We start from the raw sequence: 19,656 nt of genomic DNA on the forward strand, positions 1-19,656 counted from the left end.
GCCAATGGAAAGGCTACAGTAAAAGCCTAAAACATCCTGCGCATTGTTTATTATTTTCAGCCAAACTCCCGATGACACAATAAGTCAACACAGAACATTTGTGGGAGGAGCTGTATACCGTGGATTATATAAACCATGAGTGGAGCTACTTAGAGATAGATTCCACTTAGCAGCAAGGAAGAACAAGATCCAATGGCAGCAGTGAAAGCATGCAACATCCTGATCACCGGGGCCAACCGAGGCCTAGGCTTGGAGATGGTCAGACAACTGGTGGAGGTGCCCTGCTCTAACCGCCAGATCTTTGCCTGCTGCCGTGACCCTGACAGCCCAAAATCAAATGTAAGAGATTGAGGGAAATAAGCATTAAAAAAGTCAGTGATAAAGGTCATCTTCTATCAACCAGATTGTCTTGCTGTTTACTCAGGATCTGCGAGAACTGGCTAAGAAGCATCCCGGTGTCATCAAAAATATTCAGCTTGGTAAGTTCAAACATTGTATTTACTCAGTGCTTAGGGATCCTGAACCAGAATGTCTGACTCCTCAGTAGTAAGTAGCAAACCAATTAATTAACCTCAGCAAACAGTCCTGGGATGAGAATCATGGTCTCATTATTCTTCTGCTCTTGCTAGATGTCACAGATGAAAAAAGTGTCAAAGAGGCTGCCAAGAATGTGGGCCCACTCCTGGGGAAGGCTGGTCTTAACCTGCTGGTGAACAATGCTGGTATGGCAATACTTGGTGATTCCCAAACATCCACTACAGAGGACATGTTGACCACCTTTAACACCAATGCAATTGGATCTTTCATTGTTACCAAGGTAGGAGTCTGAACAGTGTGTGTGTCTGTGTGTGTGTGTGTGTGTGTGTGTGTGTGTGTGTGTGTGTGTGTGTGTGTATGTGTGTCACTGATTTCACAGTGGATTTCCAGTTCAAAAATAGGTGATGAGATGGTCATGAGGCATAACATAACAGACCTAAAGAAAAAATTAACAACGGAGCAAATCTCCTCCTCTTACCTCTAAACAGGAATTCATGCCCTATCTGCGAACTGCAGCCAAAGCCAGTGGAACACCAGGCATGTCTTGCAACAAAGCAGCCATCATCAACGTCTCCACAATTGTAGCTTCCATGGCATGTGTTCATGAGATATATACCATGATTCAAGCTTTCCCTTACAATGTCAGCAAGGTAGGGAAAAACCCAGTAGCCCGTCTAAAAACTTAGTTATTCTTCTCGTCCACACTTATCTCAGTCACCATACATTGAGTAATATACACTTACTTCCGTACTGGCATATCTCTCTGCAGGCTGCTTTAAACATGATGACGGTCTTGACTGCAATTGACTGTAAGCCTGAGGAGATCCTTGTCATGGCTTTGCACCCAGGCTGGGTGAAAACTGACATGGGAGGAGACCAGGTGAGTTTTAGCTTCACAGGTTCAGAGACCATTAAAAGGGAAGTCTGGCACTTTAAGCTAAGCTTTAAGCTAAGTGTGAAAAGGGGTGCATTTTCCCTTTAAAACTCGCAATGCAGATAAGAAGAACGTTAGGGGCGGGACTAATGATTTTCTGTTCATTTACTGATTCCATATCATGCATGTCTACAGAGCCCTGGACTTTTAGTCTGCAATAAAATAAATTATGATATAACAATAAACCTGCAAAATTCTGGGAACTGCCAAAATAAAGGAAGCCCTGAGTAAGCGAACAGCACAGGGAACCTTGATACGAGTCATCTCAGAGTGGTCGAGCCACACTGTTTGTGTTAACCCAATTCTTTACTGAGAACCTTTTAGGTTGTTTTATTTTGGCACTTGTGCATTTTTTTTTTACCTTAACAGCTGCATAGTGCATGTGAAAGACATTATCAAATTGTAAATGTATCTTTGTCTAAATATGTGACTCATACTATGTCATCAGGCACAAATTGATGTTCAAGAGAGTGTTGGGGGTATGCTGCGTGTGATGAGTGGCCTCACTGAGAAACAGCATGGAGCGTATATGGACTACACTGGGAAAACTCTGCCCTGGTGAACCATATCAGCAAATGTATTCACTCCCAGGGGATTACTGCTGAGGGCTCCTCTTCACATTATCATGCATAAACCAGGGGCAAAGGAAAAGAGTAGTTACAGACCAACATCTCATGGTCATTGACCACTGGTGCTACCAATATTTGGCTATTGATGGACCATTGTTTGCAGACAGTTGAACAGATGTTGACAAATACTTGTTTAGCAATAAAGTTCTTTGTATTTTACCATTTTATTGAATTCCTTGAGTCTCATTCAAATGTTGAATCATGTTGTATATGACAGGTTAATTCACGTTGGTATTGTGATTGATACTGTACCATAACAACGTTATAAACACCATAAGAAAGCACACATAGTTTCGAAAGATATCAGAAGAGCGTTTTTTGGGGGGGGGGGGGGGGTTTGGAACTGAGGAAGACTACCTCATATTCTAGGTCACTGTGTTGGGTTCGTCACTCAGTGTTTGAAGACAACCAGGCTGTTTGTAAATATATAGGTCCACAAGGTGGGTGATAAACAACACAAAAACAATCCAAACTCACTAGTGATAACATAATGCTATGTTATTATGGGAAAAGATTACTCGATAGCTACTTCATCACATAAGGATGGTAGCATTTTATAATGTTCTCACTACACATGTGTTTTTAGTATTATAGCCCACTGTATTAAGAAACTTGCCTTAATGTCTGTATATGATAGTTGTTACCATTGTTCTTAGTAAACAGCTTTATTAACAAAAGCGTAAGACTATTGAAAAAAGAGGAAAAGGAGCATCAAATATAAAATAAATGATGGATATACATTGAAAGAATGGCTTTTCTTTATTCCAGTAAAGAGAAATAATGATAAAGCAAACAAGAAAGCAGAAAATATTCATATGGTGGAAAACTCCAATTACTGCCTCTCAGATATATACAACACTACTGCTTGTCGTCTCTATGCTAGACTGCAGGATCTGTGGCAGAAGGTTTGCCAGCACATTTGAAACCCTTACTGCAGTGAAGGGTTACGTGTGTCAGAACAATTTTTCCCATTTCTCACATTTGTCCAAGAATTAAAAGTTCCCGACTGAATCCCTGAGCACTGTGACTTCTTAGAAAAACTATAGGTGTCGCGCTGCGTCGATAATAATTTGACTTTCAGAGTTGTTCTCTTTGCTATGTTGTCTTGTCCTAGGGCAGCGGCGAGACTTGAAGAAAGTGGTAGATTGGTTGTTAATGTAAAGGAATGACTTTTGTCTGCATTGATAATGAAGATGGTGCGTGTATGTTCACCAACACCTCTCTTCCTCACTTTCTCTGGTGAGCCTTCAGTGCCTTCACTGGCTCCAATCATTCTCAGTGAATTTAATTTAATACACAGCAGCACTGCTCTGTAACCCACTGCATTACAGAGCCACTCAACCCTCAACAACAAGCATCTCATCAGCATGAGTTTCCATCAGCCACCAGTACATAATCCACAGAGCGATTCTCAAGCACTCGCAGGTCTTGCAAATAATACAGGGCCATTGAGGAACCGACTTTTTTGACTGTTGGTGGTGAGGTCCATGTGAACTTGCTGTAATCCTGACAAATTACAGCACAACTAGAAATGATTGGACAAATGGAATCCAAGTGTGCGCTGAACAGTGAAAAGACCTTCGAAATGAAATGGAAATAAACACGGTATGTGGATAATGGCAGCAAGACTAATTTAGTTTAAACTCATGTTTATCTGTCTATAATGAAAGATTTACAGAAATGTTGTACTGTGCTAAAATTAAACAATTTCTTGTTGCGTGTGTAATGTTGTATATTGTTTACTCAAAATACTGAACACATCCAAGGAATTTGTATCCTGTGTTGCAACACAGCCATGTGGAATGCACTCCTGCCTCTGTACATATGACTTTGTCAAGCACACTGGAAATGCTCAAGAGGAGATGTGTGAAACTGCTCAGCCTAAAATATGGCTATAAACAAATGTATTAAAGCAAATCTAGATGAACAAGATGGATATAATATTTATAAGTTCCTACTGTTCACAGTACAAACATAATCCAGGGGGGTATTCCAGTAAGCAGGTTTAGTGATAACTCAGAGTAAGTAGTGACCCTCCTTACAGAAGAGTCCTATGGAAAAACAAAGCAAAGTTTGTAATAATTATCATAGACATTTGTTCCTCTTTTAACCTTCCATACAAGCCATGATGATAGCTGCCCAGCTGCCCTACATGAACGTGTGTCTTACAAGGGCGGCGGTGTATTTTACAGTAAAGTACTTCACATATTCATTTCTTGGGTGTATGTATTTTGCAGCTATGTGCATTTGCTCATTTACTGTGGTTTTTGTAGTGCGCTTTCCCCCAAGGTGCTGAAGGTTGTCTAGCAACAAGTGCTGGGACAGGTCAAAGGTTATAGTAAGTTGAGATTTTGAGAGGCTGTATATTTCTTTGACGAGCACATTTTTGGACACAGCGTCAACTGCTCTTTCCTTGATCAAAAGCTTTCTCACCTTTCACAAATTTCACAGGGGTCAAGGGTCACCCATCCTACAAAATCGTGAATTTGAATAGGGTTCTCCTGGTCCTCAAAAGCACAAAATCTTGTCACCTTAACAGAAATAATGTTGTCCTGCCTTATCTACAGTCATTAAACCTTTTTTACATTGACCACTGCACGTCTGTCCTCAAGTTTTCGGCGGTTTGTTCACGTTTTGGACTTTTTGGCATTTTATTCATATGGGTCAAACAGGTTTGACAAAACCCTAACATATTTCTAAGACACTTGTCAACTGTGGGCAAACACCTTCCTCTCAATGCCATACAATAGCTTGATTTTGTATTACAGTATGATACAGATTCAGGATATAGCATTTTTAATCCTATTTAATTTAAAAAATGCAAACCAATCCTGCAATTGGTTTGTTTAAACAAAACAATACTCTGTGATTGGTTGTTTGTGACCCCCAACTGACAAGTGACAAAAAATGCAGGGTTATTATAAGACAACAGAGATTCGGTACACAGTATGTAATACCCCCCTTCAAAAATTGATACTTCATTAGAAGATCGAGAATATAATATTTTCATTTGCTGTGCCATGTATAATTATTTATTATCTGTATATTGTGATACATAATCAGTTCTTTCAAATACAAAATCAGATTGCATATTAAAAATCGTGATATTGTTTTTTCTACCGCTCTGGGTCGGACTACGTTCGTGTAACATGCAAACAACAGCTCGTGTTGGTGCAGACACAAATTGTTGCGTATACATCTTTTAATCATATACATATTTTCATGCCACATATAGCCTTTAGTTTACCGCTATCTTGGTCAAACTTTCTTTGCCACCCCCGCCTCTCTAGAGAACGTCACGTACCAAACACATCAAACGCTGAACTGATTGATTATTTGCATAGCCGTTGACGTCAGCGGTTCCAACTTTTGGGCCCAGCAATTCTACGGTGCCGTGCCGGTGCCTGCTTTTTGGCACCGACAACAGTATTTTTTCAGTGGAAAAGCGCTGCCGCGGTGCTCGATTAGGCACCGCGTCAGTGGAAAGGGGGTAAACAACAGACAATGACGCAACAGAACTTCAGTACTAAATATGCAGGCTGGGAGCAGCAAGCTAACGTTTGAGTAAATAAATTTATGTTGAGTACACCAGCGATATCTCCTAGTACCTTTAATTCACTGCAGAAGTTCAAACTGCAGTTGTTATTTGCCGATATCGGCCAATACACACGCCAACATGTGAATAAGGGGAGTACGGGCACTTTTTTCCACTTCAAGTACTGCATATGCATTCACATGAGAAAACAAAGGAATTTACTTTGTGTTTTGAAGTTTTTACTTTATTTGCCTTTGCACTTACTCTATAAAATACATAACGTATGAGTGTATAAGCGAGTGTACACAATCAGTGGGAAGTGGCAATGACTGGGGGCTGGGGATGGATGGGTAGGAGGAGGTTCTGTTGAAAAAGATAAGCTTAGAGCAGCTCATTAAAAAAAAAAAACAGGGGCGGGGGGTGAAGGGGTACAGAGAACTTGTTCATAATTCAAAATTGTCAGCGTGAACTTGTTCATTTTAATCTTTGTGAACCGAACACTGAGCTAGCTCTTGTGAAGTGTGAACTCGCACAACACTCAACTATAAAGCGTTATGGCAGTTCAAAGGACTATAGACTCGCAGTAGACCAAATCATTCAATAGGAAGACAGCGAATAAATGTAAGCGCTAAACCTTTTGTAGTGTTTCATAGGAACTCGTGTTTGGTTTCTTGTTTTATCATTGTGTTCTTTACCATTAATTCCGCGTATTTGTTTCATTTTGGACCTTTGAAAGTATTTTTATCCGAACTCCTTATCACAGCATGAGTCAGCATAGAACTCAAGCCTGTGGGAGGACACGGGGTTATATAAGCCACGAATGCAGAAACTTAGAGGCGCAGAAAACTTAACGGCAAGGCAGATCTAGACCTAATGGCGGCATTGAAGGCATGCAACATCTTGATCACTGGGGCCAACAGAGGCCTGGGTTTAGAGATGGTCAAACAGCTGGCAGAGATGCCCTGCTCCAACCGCCAGATCTTTGCCTGTAGCCGTGAACCTGACAGCCCTAAATCAGAGGTAAGGGATTCTCAAACTCATCCGAACTATCACTCCGCTCCCCCACTTTTAAATTACGTTTATAACGGCACTCTTTCCTGAATATAAGCATCTGGGGATACGGACGGTAGATGTTGAAGACTTTGTCAACTGCAACATATACATTAGGTCATGCACATTACATTAAGTGGGTTGTGGTTCATCTTTGCGCTAATTGTTCCGGTGCATATGGCCCATTTCTTCGGGGTTAACTTAGGACAACATTCCGTTTAGCTGCGAGAACAAATTAGATATTTAAGTCATCATGAACAGGCACGAGCACCATTCTTTTTTATGTAGAATTACGGTTGTCTTAAATAAATTCTCCTTACTTAAGTTACAATTGTGGAGAAACAAAAATTTATAACTTTACGTTACGATTCCATTACGTGTAGCACTTCGATTTATCGGCATCTTTCTTGTCAAGAACTTAATTCTTGATTGTCAACAGGTTGTCAACTTTTGGCAACCCGCTGACAACGTTTTAGACATACAGTTTCGCAGAAATGCGGTAAGCTAATTTTGAATTTGCCATTTCAGTGTTTTGATCTCCTGCATGATTCCAATCTTAGTGGTCATCTGACTCAAATAGAAGCGAAGGGGTTTGGCAGGAAGACCCAAAATATTTTTAGTCCACTGAGACCACTGAAGAAGACCGGAAATTGTGTGTGAAGGGATTCTCGCTTTTATATTCAGCTAACTCTTTAGCAATGAGTCTATGGCACAAGCTTCAAGATATTAACCTGTTCATCTTCATGATCTGCTGATGTGTTTCTCTATCCAGGCTCTACGGGAACTGACTAAGAAGCATCCCAATATCATCAAAACGATCTGCCTTGGTAAATTCGCATATAGTAATACACGTGCAGACGTAGTAAAAAAAAAAAAAAAATACAGTGAGAGTAACGAGGCAATTACAAACCTTACTTAAAATAAAGTTGCTTCATTCACACAGAAGTCCAACAATCAGAATGTTCTGTTTGCTTTTTGTTTGTTTGCTCCTACTAGATGTCACAAACCCTGTCAGCATCAAAGAAGCTGCCAAGAAGGTGGGTGCGCTGACGGGGAAAACTGGCCTTAACCTGCTTGTGAACAACGCTGGATTGGCAAAATTAGGCAGCACGCAGAACACCACTGCAGAGGATATGTTGGCTGTCTTCAACACCAACGTGATGGGGCCTTTCTCTGTCACCCAGGTAAGAGCCTGAAGCAGAGTGTCTGTCATGGACATGGCAAAGCTCCAGCTCAAAAGAGATTGTCCAAGTGCAATGAATGAAACCTCTTCTGTTGATTTTGTCTCTCCTCTAATCAGGAATTTCTACCATACCTGCAAACTGCAGCCAAAGCTAGTGGGACACCGGGCTTGTCCTGCAACAAAGCAGCCGTCATCAACATCTCCTCATCCTTGGGCTCGATGACATGCTTTCATGAAATATACAATATTATACAGGCTTTCCCTTACTGTGTCAGCAAGGTGGGGGGGGGGGGGGGGGGGGGGGGGCAGTGAACATCTAAGAATCTTCACATTCACTTATCTGGTCTCATACATTGAGTAACGCAGACTGACCGACCGACTGACTGAGTGTGTATGGGAATGTCTTTTCAGGCAAGTTTGAATATGATGACAGTGTTGTCTGCACACGACTGCAAGTCTGATGGGATCCTCTTTGCTGCCCTGCACCCAGGCTGGGTGAAAACTGACATGGGAGGAGACCAGGTGAGGTTTGCCTTCTGTTATTGAGCTAATGTTAACTTTGAGATTCAGTTGGGAGAAGGGGTGAAGGCAAGGAGGGTTTTTTATTGCTGTTGTTTATTGGCTCCACAGTATCAGGTAGTTTTATATGCACTGATTCCACTGGGTATATACAAAAGGTAACCAGGAAAGTTTACAGTTCCGATCTGTTTTCATTTTTTTTACTATTGGTCACTACATTACTGTTGAAAACGTAGTAACCAATGCATTACGTTATTATTGATCTACAGTATGATGAAGGATTGCTAATGTGTATTGTCATTGTGTATGTAAAAAAACATTATTTAACTTTAAGAGCATCTGTCTTTAATTATGTGATCATTGTCTTGGTTAACAGGCATTGATTGAAGCTAAGGAGAGTGTTGCGGGTATGCTACATGTGATGAGCACTCTCACTGAGAAACAGACTGGAGTCTATCTGGACTACACTGGGAAAACCATTCCCTGGTAAACAGAGACTAGCAGTTAACTGGACCATTTACTGGTAAACAGAGACTAACACTTAATTGGCAAATGCTTTTCTACTATCACAAAAGCACAATATCTTGTACGCCATCCATTTTTGATTAAAAAAAAAAAAAAAAAAAAAAAAGCTGTTGCATTTTTGTTTTTGTTATTTTCTGTTTCAGTAACTGTCAGTGATAATTGTATCATTGCATAGTTTCATTCACACTTTTATTGATATATTTTTCTTGGTGAGAGTGTGTGTGTGTGTGTGTGTTTGTTTGTGTGTGGTGGTGGTGATGGTGTATGATCAAATATAAACATCATAATAATACCCAAATGCTAAGATACCGTATTGAGAAAAAGTTATCTGTACTTCTCCATGACCAGCTTTTAAAATGTGATCTGATCTTCATCTGTGTCATAATCATACTAATAATCATAAAACAACAACGCCGCACAAAATAAAATAAAGTGCCATGGTTATGGTTGGAAAAACTGTGTGAGGCTCTAGGATAATGACATTTTGAAAAAAGGGTAACTGGGGTCAGGTATTCCACTGAATGGGTAAGGTTTTATTTGATTGCCCTGGAATATTAAAAAAAAAACACAATTTTTTGTTACCTGCTCTTCATGACAAAATTCTGCTTAAATGTAATATTTTCCAATCAAAAGACATTTCAGAGGGCCTCAGAGGAATTGTTGTTGAAGCTCGTGAAACTGGAAAGGGTTACAAAAGGACTTCCTACAGACTCGGGGATCTATCAGTCCACAGATATCCACAGACAGATAGATCATAAATGGAAGAAATTCAGCACTGTTGTTACTCTTGTGAGGAGTGAGCGTCCCATAAAGAATAGCGCAATGACATGCCATTCAGTCCCCAAGCAAGTGACAACACTAGAGTGACAGCTAAGGACCTGCTGGATTCTCTCGCCTTTGATAACGTGTGTGTTCCTGAGTGCACCGTAACAAAAAAAATGAACAAGAATGAAGTTCATAGGAGGTTTCTATGGAGAAATCCCCTAATCTCTGAGGATGAGGGAATATCATGGTACAGGGCCACTATTCTGCTTCAGGGCCTGGATGGCTTGCAATCATTGAGGGACCAATGAATTCCAGGTTGGGTCAGGAAATTCTACAGCAGAATATCAGAACCTCTGTCCGAGATCTAAAGCACAAAAGAGGCTTGGTCATGCAACATGGCAACAATTCAAAACATAGGAGTAAATGTATAATTGCGGCTCCAACGGGACAAATTCCAAGGGCAGAGTCGTGACCTTCATCTCGTTGAAATGCTGTGGCATGATCTGAAGCAGGCCATGAAGTAGGCAAGACATCCCCAAAATATGCAATGACCGAAACCCCCAGGAAGACATCCCCAAAACATACAATGACTGAAACCCCCTGACAGCTGTCCACGTCTTATCAGTTTGGTTGATGTTACTGCCAATAAATGAGGTTCCACTAGTTACCAAATATAGGGATTCACTAACTTTTTCCATTAATGACTTTGTTTAAACCATTTGTTTAATAAAGATATCGGAATGTAATATTTTGTTTGTGTTGTTTGTAGAATAAGACTTTATTTATTACTATGACTTAGATTTAAGATGAGATCATATTTTAGGAGCTGTTCATGCAGAAATCCAAATCATACCAAAGGGTTAATAAGCCTTTTCTCTCAACTATAAGTGAATAGCATATCAGTACACAGAACTGCTGCACATAGTGCTCAAATAGACTACATGCAGTTTTATTTGTCAGAGCAAGTTTGTTTACAGTCACCAGGTGGCGCTGTTCCACACAGCCACTTTGACTGGGCAGATCTTCAGTGGACCAGGGTTATTACCATTGATATTCGCCCCAGGGCAGAAGAAAGGAAACATCCTCTCAGTGAAATGGTCATTGAAGGTGTAGATTGGGGTGAGAGCTACAGAGTCAGAGAATCTGACCTCTCCAGAGTCATAGTCCAGATGTACCCTAACCCTCTCCAGCCGACCTTTCAGATTCAGCTGTGTGCGAGGGGCCGTCATAGCAGTGTATTCACCCTCAGAGAAGGAAATGGTCCAGAAGCCCCCCTCTGGACAGCCTGCGATCTTACCCTTCCTGTCGATGGACTCCTTCACTACGCCAATCACCCAGTCGTTATTTTCGCCCACCTCCACTTCCCAGGCATGCTGTCCCGAGGCAAAGCCCTCAGAGCCCAGCACAAACACAAAGTGGTCGAAACGTTCGGGGTTGTCGGGTAGCTGCCGCATGGCCCCGCTGTTTCTCACGCTAGTCAAATCCTCAGACAGAGAGAGCCAAGGGTAGGCTGTGTTGGGGTCCAGCGTCACCGGAGCTTTGGACAGAGTTGAACAAGGAAAGTGTGGGTGAGGGATATAAGGAGGTGACATTTCAAACACTATTTTGTGCAGTCATGATGCCTTTGTACACCTAACATACTCACTCCCTCTAACACTGACTGATCACTTTATCAGAGCATCGGTAATCATTGCACTTACTGTATTGAACAATGCCTTGTATTTTCTCCCAGACTCTAAACTTCAAAGAGTTGATGTGCTGGGCGACATTGATCAGTGCTCCCGGAACCTTCTCATGCTCCTGCTGTGTAATCTGACCCCTGTAATCAAAACCATGGTTTAAGTCAGGAACACCTGAGAGTTAAGTACAAAATATAAAGAGGTAAACATGTTAAACTCTTAAGCATTATTACCTCCTTTTGGTGTTCTTGTAGTTCTGGTAAAAAAAAACAAACAAAAAACGAGAATTGAAAAATCATGTGTTGTTATGTTTTAGTGACAATCAGCAAGGTCACACAAAGTCTTTGCCTCTTACCTCCAGGAAGAGAGTATCACTGCTGGCAATCTCATTTTCAATGGCAATAACTGCATGTGAGAGTATGAGAATATCGCGGGTTATGCCGTCCGCCTTTTTCTTCATTAACTGCTTTTTCTGCTCCTCCTCCTCCACCAACAGAGCAATTCTCGAGGCCTCCTCCCTCTGAAGGAACTGATATAGCTCCTGAAACTGCTCTCGTATTTGTTTTTCTGTTTGTTGCCTTTGGTTCTGTCACAGGTATGGAGAGAATCCCAATTATTCTGAGTATTTGATTCCATGACAAATTGTAACTGCAGTGAGTTGTGGAAAACCTAACACTAATCATTTAAACCCTTTTTAAAATGTCTCCCACCAAAGGAGCATTTGAGTTTTTAATGAACATCAGATGTTTCAGTGAGTTACGGTTTTCGTGGAATGTAGATGTAAATTCAGGCTGTTTTTGTCTGTTTTTGGCCTAAGTCACATTTAGTGTGTTTACTATTACTGATGTTCCTGAAAGTTCAACATGTGCTCTGTGTTGATACCTTGATATGTACAGTTATGTCATCACACTCCTGCTTAGCCTCATACAGGCTACGAAGACTCTTCTTTAGCGGCACCACGTCCCTTTTTAGTTCTTCCTGAAGGAGACCACATTCAAAACATATCTAAACAGGCTCAAATACACCCGTTTCATCATGTTAACTCAATACGTCAAAGTCCCATTCTAGTAAGCTCAAATATTTTTCAATAACAGTTTTCAGGATGTCCTTTGTGCTTCCTAATGCAATTGCTGCTGGAATCAAACTCTTTTTACTTAAAAAGACAACAGAGGAGCAAGTGACATGGAAGTGTATTGAGCATGTTATTAATCTCATAATTATGTCAGTCATGAAGAAATTATGTTTCACTAGTCAATATGACAAAATAACATTCCAGAAATACAGTTGGTTTAGCCTTATTATAGACAGATTCTAAAGAAAAAAACAGGTTTCCCTGGGTATCTCATGTCTGTGCAATGTGCCTTAAATTTTACAGAATAGACAAAGCATGTAGGTTTCTTTCTTTCTTTTTAAGTGAAAACACAGTTCATAAGACTAAAACATTATAATAATTAACTTTTTTAAAGAGAAGAGGCCATATTTGTCAGGTCTTGTTCTGTGATGTTGTAAATCAAATATTAGCATGACAGGTCATTAACTTAAATACTGAGATTTGTCCATTAGCAGACATGTTCCTACCTTGAGGTCCTGTGCAGCCTCTTCCACTGGACAGATCCGGTGGCCCTGGTGCCGCTTGGACGTTTGACACACGCAGCACAAAACCTCTTCATCATCCTGACAGAAAAGCTTGAGCTGTTCTCCGTGAGTAGGACACAGGATCTCCGTTTTGGCAGCGCCATTAGCAGCTGCCAATGAATCAGTCCCCCCGGAGGTCTCTCCCTTCTGCTCCTTCAGGATGGCATCGCAAACGTTCTTCAGGGCCAGGCTCACGGTGGGTTCCGTCAGCGAGCACTTCCTCCGACATACTGGGCATTCCCGCTTAGCTGCCTTTTTGTTCCAGAACTGCTGCAGGCAGATCCTGCAGAAACTGTGGCTGCACTTGAGCACCACGGGATCGGTGAAGATCTCGCAACACACGGGGCACGAGAGCTCGTCCTCCAAAGCGGACTTGGAGCGCGAGGAAAGGGCGCGGGGTCGCAGCGCCGAGGCCACTTTAGGACTGAGGAAGGTGCCGACTCTCCCGGGCTGGGAGGAAGCCCGAGGACGCAACGGCATGGCTGTCGTCTACGACTCCGGACAACCGTCCTACCTGCGGAAAGACTCTCGGTTTAACGTGACTCCAGAAAGCTGCTCGGTTCCTCATCCAACTGTGGTCCTTTGGAGGTCTCCGCTTCGTCCTCGCCGACCTTTTTTGTTGTTGTTGTTAAAACCTGCGGTCACAGGGTTCCAGATCATACCAGAATGATGTCTAACTCCATAGGAACAGGCTGTGAAATATTCCACACAATAAAAACCTTTTAAAGCTTTGCCACCACCCTTAACCAATTAACCACAACCAGATTCTGAGAACTCTAAACCTTGACCACTCCCAGCCCACGTCACCTCATGTACCAAGACCAAACCGTCACGCTTGAATCAAAGCTGCGTCAAGAAGTGCTCCAAGGGAAACAAAACACAGGAGTAGACCTGAGATGGGTTTACTGTAAACATGACTTGTTTTTGGTGACACAGGGGGTGCTAAGAGTTGACTGTAAAAAAAAAAAGTGTGAGGACAGGGTTGCCCTTCACAAAATTTACAAAGCATGCCCTAATGAACAGTCATGACTGGCAGCAGTAGTCATTTCCACATGAAAAGCAAATCATTATGTTCATTCTATTATGGGGTAATGTTAATGAGATTGTTTAGGCCTGTTGTTATTTCTGCGTTATGCTATGCTTGGCTTGCTTCAAACAGACTTAAATGAAAGTAATCTAAATGATTTTATGATTTGAAGACGTTTTCATTAAATTTAAATCAGGAAAATGGCTGCTATAAACAAACAGTGCTGGAAATGTTCAACACAATTAACCACGCTTGCCCAGCAGACATGGATACGTGCGTGTACACACACTTTACATACACGCACACACACACAGTTCTAAGAATGCCAATGGAAAAATGCCCTTCGTGAGGTCATTCAAAAGGGCAAAAACAGACCTATTGTTCCCATGTCTGACCCAAAAAAAAAACAACAGAGGAAATACATTGGTTCAACTCTATGACAGTCGCCATTTACACATAAAAACATCAATACAGACCCATATATTTTTCTTACTGTAACACAGGCCAAACCATCCGAGTAAGTAATAACCAGATACATGTTTTTATACAACATTTGTGCCTTTTTTTATTGAAACATAATGAATAAAGTTCACATCAGGATTTTGAATTATAATTCTTATTGCCGATAACTGTAGTATAAGACATTGAGACAGTGCAACAGAGTGCAGTCAAAAATAGTGTCTAGTATCAGTTCTTTAAGACAGTAGCTAAATATGGTCCAAAGCAATGGATAATGACAAAACTGGCAAACCAAATCTATCACTATGTAATTATAGTCATATACACCGATAGTTTAAATGCAAAAAGAAACAATCCAAAAAACAAAAACACTTTGTTTTGTCTGCAGGTCAGAACAAGAACTTGGGTTACTATGTAGTATCCAGTCTCTGCTAAAAGAATTATAACAGAGCAGTTTGGTTCATCTCATGATGTGAGCCTGAGGTGCCCACATTAAAATTTTATCTATTGTGCCTGTTAGCCAGATCTAGTTTCTTAGTTTTAGGTTCAGTTCATTATCTGGATCATTATTCTAACCATTCTTTAAAATCGAACATATATTAAACATTTCACGTTAAGAATATTGGGAATACTACTTGACTGTAGTGTTATTTTAAACATAAGGACACCAGTTTTTTTTTTTTTTTTTAATCTTCAGCACTTTCAGACACAATATTATTATCAGTCCTTCATGTTTCTACTTCTGTTTGCCATAAGCAATACTGCAGTAATTGAAATACTGTTTCTTCTTGGAATACTGTTTTAATACTGAACTCCTAAAAGTGATTACATTTGGCATTGCGAGGTAATCTACTATAGGCTACCACTTTTACGAGCTTAGTGATTGAATCTTTTCCTTTTAAAAAAAAAAAGTCTTGTTTTTTTATTGCTTTCGCAAAATCAGGAATGTTCTGGAATGTTTGCTTAGTGTTATGAGCCACTTTAAAACTGAGAACCAATGCTATTAATTAATAAGTAATTAACATTTCCTTTTTCAACTTTCTATACCAAACATGCTCTCTCTCACACCTTATCCTTCATTTAAAAAAAATACAAATAGAAAAAAAAAAAACATAACAGTACAAGTTATAAGGATTCATGGTACTTTTACATCAAACAAAGTGGTCTTAAACTGCACTGTGTAAGGGCATGACACGGAATAGCACAGAACAAGAGTCACCACACAGCAAAACAGAGGGTCTCAATGCTGAGAAGCCACTGTTCATCCTGTTGCCATGCCAACACAGTGCAAAAATGTTTACAGCGCCATGCAACACAGTGCAAAAGAAGAGTGAAAATCACAGTTTGTCAAATATCAGTCTGGCAGACCTGACTAGGATGACGGTGGTCTCCCTAAAATTCTCCCAAATGCCCCACAAAATGTTCACCCAAAGGAGTATTTGGGGACAGACCTTGGAAATGAGCGTGTGTGGTATTTTTCTTTCTGGTCATGGTTCCTGAATATCCCTTTGAGACATACGACTTATCAAACGTTTCTGGACACATTTTTTTTTTTCCTTCATGTTTACATTTAAAACAACTGACTCTCATCAAAAGCTTTTACAGCTATAAAATGGATTATGGAATTTAGGCTCTTACAGTAGCATCAGTCTTTTTTAAGTAGCCTCCCAACAGAATATGCTCCCATCAAACACAGCATATTTTCAAAATGTAAAAATGTAACAAATGTTATAGGAGTACTATAGTGAATCCTAGTAGTACGGTTTTCTCGTGGATGTGCCTATGCATTGCAAGCTCCTCGTCTCTCTGGCGTCTCCCCCGTCTCTGTGGTTAGAAACGACCGACCTTGGCATCGCCAATGGCACCCCAAACGTCGAACACAAATTCATCAGGGAAGGCAAAGTCTCCGAGCGTCTCGTCCAAAGCCTCTGCAAATTCGTCCGGGTTCTTTTTGTCCTTCCCTAACTCCACCATTGTGGCCGCTGTCAGAGAGAGAGAGAGAGAGAGGGGTAGATGGGAAGAGGATCTTAACGTCACGTACACACAAAACAATAACCAAAGCAGCGGCCTTCACAGACAACTGTTTTTTGTCCATAAGTTTTATTCTAACCGTGGCATTACTCTCATGCTTTTGCGTAAATAGTGACTCATCTTTCCTCACCAAGTTCACTGTCTCTAATCCCCATGTAGTTTTCCAAAAGGTCATCCACCTTTTCGATGGCCTTCTCCTCAAACGCAGAGGGCTGCAAAAGGGCACACATGTTTATATCTGACACCTGGAGCTGGTGGAGTTACTTTCACTCATTTAAAAACTTCAGAAAGTGTGCGCATGTGCACACACACACAAATATATATATACACTAACCAGTTCCTCAACTGTGGCTGGACCTTTGGATCTTAGACGAAGTGTTCCTCTTCCAGTGCCGAGCTGTACCCCTGAACCTGATCTGGCCCCAGATCTCTGGCTGATCATGTCTGGGACAACGGCAGTGAGACATAGTGAGACAAATGAATTCAGATATTTATACAACAGAAGCAACTTTTGCCCTGCCCTCAGAACAATTATTTACAATGTTAACACACACACACACACACCAAAAGCTTTCAAGGGTTCCACCAGCTTCAGGTAGAAGTTCTTCCCTTTGGGCAATTCTTTAAGCATCTTGGCGACCTCATAGTGTCGACAGCCAATCAGAATTTGCCCGTTGATAGATTCAATCATGTCTCCCACGTTGATGACCTGGATTTGATGGATGATACTGCCTTCTCTTATCCTCTGAAAAAAGAACGAGTCAATTATTTACGCATATGTTAACATAAAGTTGGACAAAGAATGTCTTTCAGATAAGCTTCATATCAAAAAGTGGGGTTAAAGAGGATGTTTGCCCTCTTACGACATGCTATATTTCAAATGCAGTAAAACTTTACAGTACCAGTCATCGAATAAAATTCATTATAGGTTCAAAGATAATCTCTATGTAAATGTCAACATGATGGTACTGTTGACAGAGCATGCTGTTCTCCTTTGTGACGGATTTCAAATGTACCTTCCCACCAAGTCAAATTTGCATTTCTCTCAAACAGCAGTGCACTTGTCTCTCACCTTGATAAAAGCATAACCAGCTCCATTGTCAGTGATGGTAAGTCCCAAAGCATCTTCCCCCTTAAAGACCTCAACTTCTTTTCTCTGACCCTTCACGTGAGCAAATATGAAATCCTCCAGCCCAATCTGACCTCCCAATAGTTTGTCCATGTCGACCTTATGGGTGTTCAGCGTGCAAAACATCACCTAAGAAAAGAAAGGGAAGAGTACGTCAATATAAAATGCCAACAAGTGATATAAGGAGGGCATGGAACTACAAATCTGTCCCTCACCTCTGCTGGTGGTATCGCAAACGCCTCTCCGATTTTAGCATACAGTTCTCGGACATTGCTGAACCCCTCGATGCGTCCCGTTGGGCTGCCGTGAGCCAGCTGGGTGTGGAAGATCAGACGAGGTCGTAGATTGGTGGGAGGAGGGGGCAAACCCTCTTGAGTGGCACCATCTACTAGTCCAACACCACCACCATCCATGCCATCAAGCCCTGGCACATTTAGGCCAGCACGGATGGGTTCAGCCTCTTCATTTTCCACGAGTGGAGATGCCTTCTTCCTTCGTCCCAATCCAAGTGGCATTTTGAATGCTTGTAACTGCACTGTCTTGACTTGGGGGGGGGTACAGAAGTGACAATTTGCTGAAGCTCAGTGAGCAAGCCCTACATATGCCTTCTTCTTTCTCTTGGCGACCAAATATCACAGACTGAAGACCTTCAAAGTTCACCAAGTGTCACGGTGTGGTTTGTTTAACTCAAGCCATTCGCACGCACTTCTCCAAACCTTAAAGGATTAGTAGGACAAAGCAGGGATACACATTAGAATCTGTAGACCAAGGAAGGATTTATTTCATATTTAACTGGCTACACTATGGAACAATATGTTTCTAAACTATTTGAAAGACTCGTCGAGTTTTTCCTATTAAGTTACATCGACATCAAATACCGAAACACTGGTTTAAACGGGTCAAAACGAGGGGCGCTCAGCATTAACGACACCATCTTCATACTGTATTCCCCAAAAAGAAGCACGAAACACAACGCAGCTAGTTTAGGGATGATTAGCTAGCGAGAGCTAATTTGATATAAATTTTAACAGAGGCATTGAGAAAAACAGTATAGCAGTAGGATAAGTAATCTAAGATACATATATTGCTAAGTCAGTAACGAACTAACTCTGTCTCACAAAACAAGACATAAAATGAAATCCGGGATTCACCTCATTCTAACACAGTCTTCTACACAGCACGAACAACCCTAGTTCTCAGCTAATGTTAGCTAGAGAGTAGCATATCTCGCTGAATAGCTAGCATAGCTATCGTTCGTAAACGTAGGGTTTTATATCTTGCAAACCTATATAGAAGCTAGCAAGCTAGTTAGCTAGGCGTGCCAACAGGAATCGTGGGGTAAGTGTCTTACCAAGTTAACAAGGGCTGTGTGATGATATGTAGTCCATGGGGGAAACAAATGTGATTTTTATCCAGATTTGTTTGGCTAAAATCTGATATCCTGTTACCAAACGATTGAAACTGATATCTGGTCGGCCCCAGCACAGCAGGATGAAAGGATGATCTACTGTTATTTTCAGTGAGGGCGGGACATCACTGTCTGCACTTCGCTGTTGCAACTCTCGTTCGCTCTACTAATGTTGATAATGTGGATTAATTAAATAACACACACGCTGCTGCCATCTACAGATACAAACACGTAGTGTGAGATAAAGAATCTATTTTAAACCGGAATGCCAAATCGATCTTGAAGTTTTCCGTTCAAAAAATGGAAAAAACTTACATCATTGTAAATACATTACTGGCTCCATCAAGTTAATCTGGTGCACCAAAAAAATTAGTAAAGTCATATTATTTCACAATCAATTTTTACGACTTTGTTTGCACCTGTGTTTGTATTACAACTACGCGGTCTCATGCTCGTGTAACCGAATATCTTTCTCGCAGACTTTGTCCCTGGGCTCTGAGATGATTACATCACTGTGGTGCCGTCACGCTTCGTTGTTTATGCCACGTGGGTTCTGTTTTTGTTTTCTCTGTTTAAGAGAGACGTATTTTGATCTTAGTGTGAACACATTA

The 19,656-nt window shown here is 41.1% G+C and overlaps 4 protein-coding genes across 4 annotated transcripts; 2 read left to right on the forward strand and 2 right to left on the reverse strand.

Moving 5' to 3' along the window:
• Nucleotides 1–110: 110 nt before the first annotated feature.
• LOC115826402 (C-factor) lies at nucleotides 111–2,265 on the forward strand. Its single transcript, XM_030790221.1, has 6 exons — nucleotides 111–339; nucleotides 425–479; nucleotides 630–817; nucleotides 1,026–1,187; nucleotides 1,307–1,417; nucleotides 1,920–2,265. Exons 1-6 carry the CDS (start codon nucleotides 193–195, stop codon nucleotides 2,031–2,033), a joined length of 777 nt encoding a protein of 258 aa, XP_030646081.1. The 5' UTR covers nucleotides 111–192; the 3' UTR covers nucleotides 2,034–2,265.
• A 4,118-nt stretch (nucleotides 2,266–6,383) lies between these two features.
• LOC115826403 (C-factor) lies at nucleotides 6,384–9,012 on the forward strand. The gene is made up of 6 exons (XM_030790223.1): nucleotides 6,384–6,655; nucleotides 7,458–7,512; nucleotides 7,682–7,869; nucleotides 7,986–8,147; nucleotides 8,280–8,390; nucleotides 8,764–9,012. The coding sequence occupies exons 1-6, from the start codon at nucleotides 6,509–6,511 to the stop codon at nucleotides 8,875–8,877; spliced, it is 777 nt and encodes a 258-aa protein (XP_030646083.1). The 5' UTR covers nucleotides 6,384–6,508; the 3' UTR covers nucleotides 8,878–9,012.
• Nucleotides 9,013–10,654: 1,642 nt separating this feature from the next.
• LOC115826404 (tripartite motif-containing protein 35-like) lies at nucleotides 10,655–13,471 on the reverse strand. The gene is made up of 6 exons (XM_030790224.1): nucleotides 12,935–13,471; nucleotides 12,239–12,334; nucleotides 11,712–11,942; nucleotides 11,590–11,612; nucleotides 11,378–11,496; nucleotides 10,655–11,214 (listed from the first exon to the last, which is right to left on the reverse strand). The coding sequence occupies exons 1-6, from the start codon at nucleotides 13,469–13,471 to the stop codon at nucleotides 10,655–10,657; spliced, it is 1,566 nt and encodes a 521-aa protein (XP_030646084.1).
• Nucleotides 13,472–15,551: 2,080 nt separating this feature from the next.
• Nucleotides 15,552–19,126, reverse strand: gipc1 (GIPC PDZ domain containing family, member 1). The gene is made up of 7 exons (XM_030790225.1): nucleotides 18,989–19,126; nucleotides 17,853–18,353; nucleotides 17,581–17,766; nucleotides 17,073–17,253; nucleotides 16,843–16,952; nucleotides 16,639–16,720; nucleotides 15,552–16,459 (listed from the first exon to the last, which is right to left on the reverse strand). The coding sequence occupies exons 2-7, from the start codon at nucleotides 18,150–18,152 to the stop codon at nucleotides 16,308–16,310; spliced, it is 1,011 nt and encodes a 336-aa protein (XP_030646085.1). The 5' UTR covers nucleotides 18,153–18,353; nucleotides 18,989–19,126; the 3' UTR covers nucleotides 15,552–16,307.
• Nucleotides 19,127–19,656: the final 530 nt, after the last annotated feature.

Source organism: Chanos chanos, chromosome 13, assembly GCF_902362185.1.
Source record: "Chanos chanos chromosome 13, fChaCha1.1, whole genome shotgun sequence".
NCBI lineage: Eukaryota > Metazoa > Chordata > Actinopteri > Gonorynchiformes > Chanidae > Chanos > Chanos chanos.

What these genes read in the sequence shown, in the direction of transcription:
- LOC115826402 (XM_030790221.1), top strand. Translation starts at nt 193, where the DNA reads ATGGCAGCAGTGAAAGCATGCAACATCCTGATCACCGGGGCCAACCGA. An exon ending in CTGACAGCCCAAAATCAAAT is followed by an intron (nt 340 to 424) that starts GTAAGAGATTGA and finishes CTGTTTACTCAG; the next exon opens with GATCTGCGAGAACTGGCTAA. An exon ending in CATCAAAAATATTCAGCTTG is followed by an intron (nt 480 to 629) that starts GTAAGTTCAAAC and finishes TGCTCTTGCTAG; the next exon opens with ATGTCACAGATGAAAAAAGT.
- LOC115826403 (XM_030790223.1), top strand. Translation starts at nt 6,509, where the DNA reads ATGGCGGCATTGAAGGCATGCAACATCTTGATCACTGGGGCCAACAGA. An exon ending in TCCCTTACTGTGTCAGCAAG is followed by an intron (nt 8,148 to 8,279) that starts GTGGGGGGGGGG and finishes ATGTCTTTTCAG; the next exon opens with GCAAGTTTGAATATGATGAC. An exon ending in CTGACATGGGAGGAGACCAG is followed by an intron (nt 8,391 to 8,763) that starts GTGAGGTTTGCC and finishes CTTGGTTAACAG; the next exon opens with GCATTGATTGAAGCTAAGGA.
- LOC115826404 (XM_030790224.1), bottom strand. Translation starts at nt 13,471, where the DNA reads ATGCCGTTGCGTCCTCGGGCTTCCTCCCAGCCCGGGAGAGTCGGCACC. An exon ending in TACAAGAACACCAAAAGGAG is followed by an intron (nt 11,497 to 11,589) that starts GTAATAATGCTT and finishes TTTTGATTACAG; the next exon opens with GGGTCAGATTACACAGCAGG. An exon ending in ACAAGGCATTGTTCAATACA is followed by an intron (nt 11,215 to 11,377) that starts GTAAGTGCAATG and finishes CTCTGTCCAAAG; the next exon opens with CTCCGGTGACGCTGGACCCC.
- gipc1 (XM_030790225.1), bottom strand. Translation starts at nt 18,152, where the DNA reads ATGCCACTTGGATTGGGACGAAGGAAGAAGGCATCTCCACTCGTGGAA. An exon ending in TTGCGATACCACCAGCAGAG is followed by an intron (nt 17,767 to 17,852) that starts GTGAGGGACAGA and finishes TTCTTTTCTTAG; the next exon opens with GTGATGTTTTGCACGCTGAA. An exon ending in CAGCCACAGTTGAGGAACTG is followed by an intron (nt 16,721 to 16,842) that starts GTTAGTGTATAT and finishes GCCCTTTTGCAG; the next exon opens with CCCTCTGCGTTTGAGGAGAA.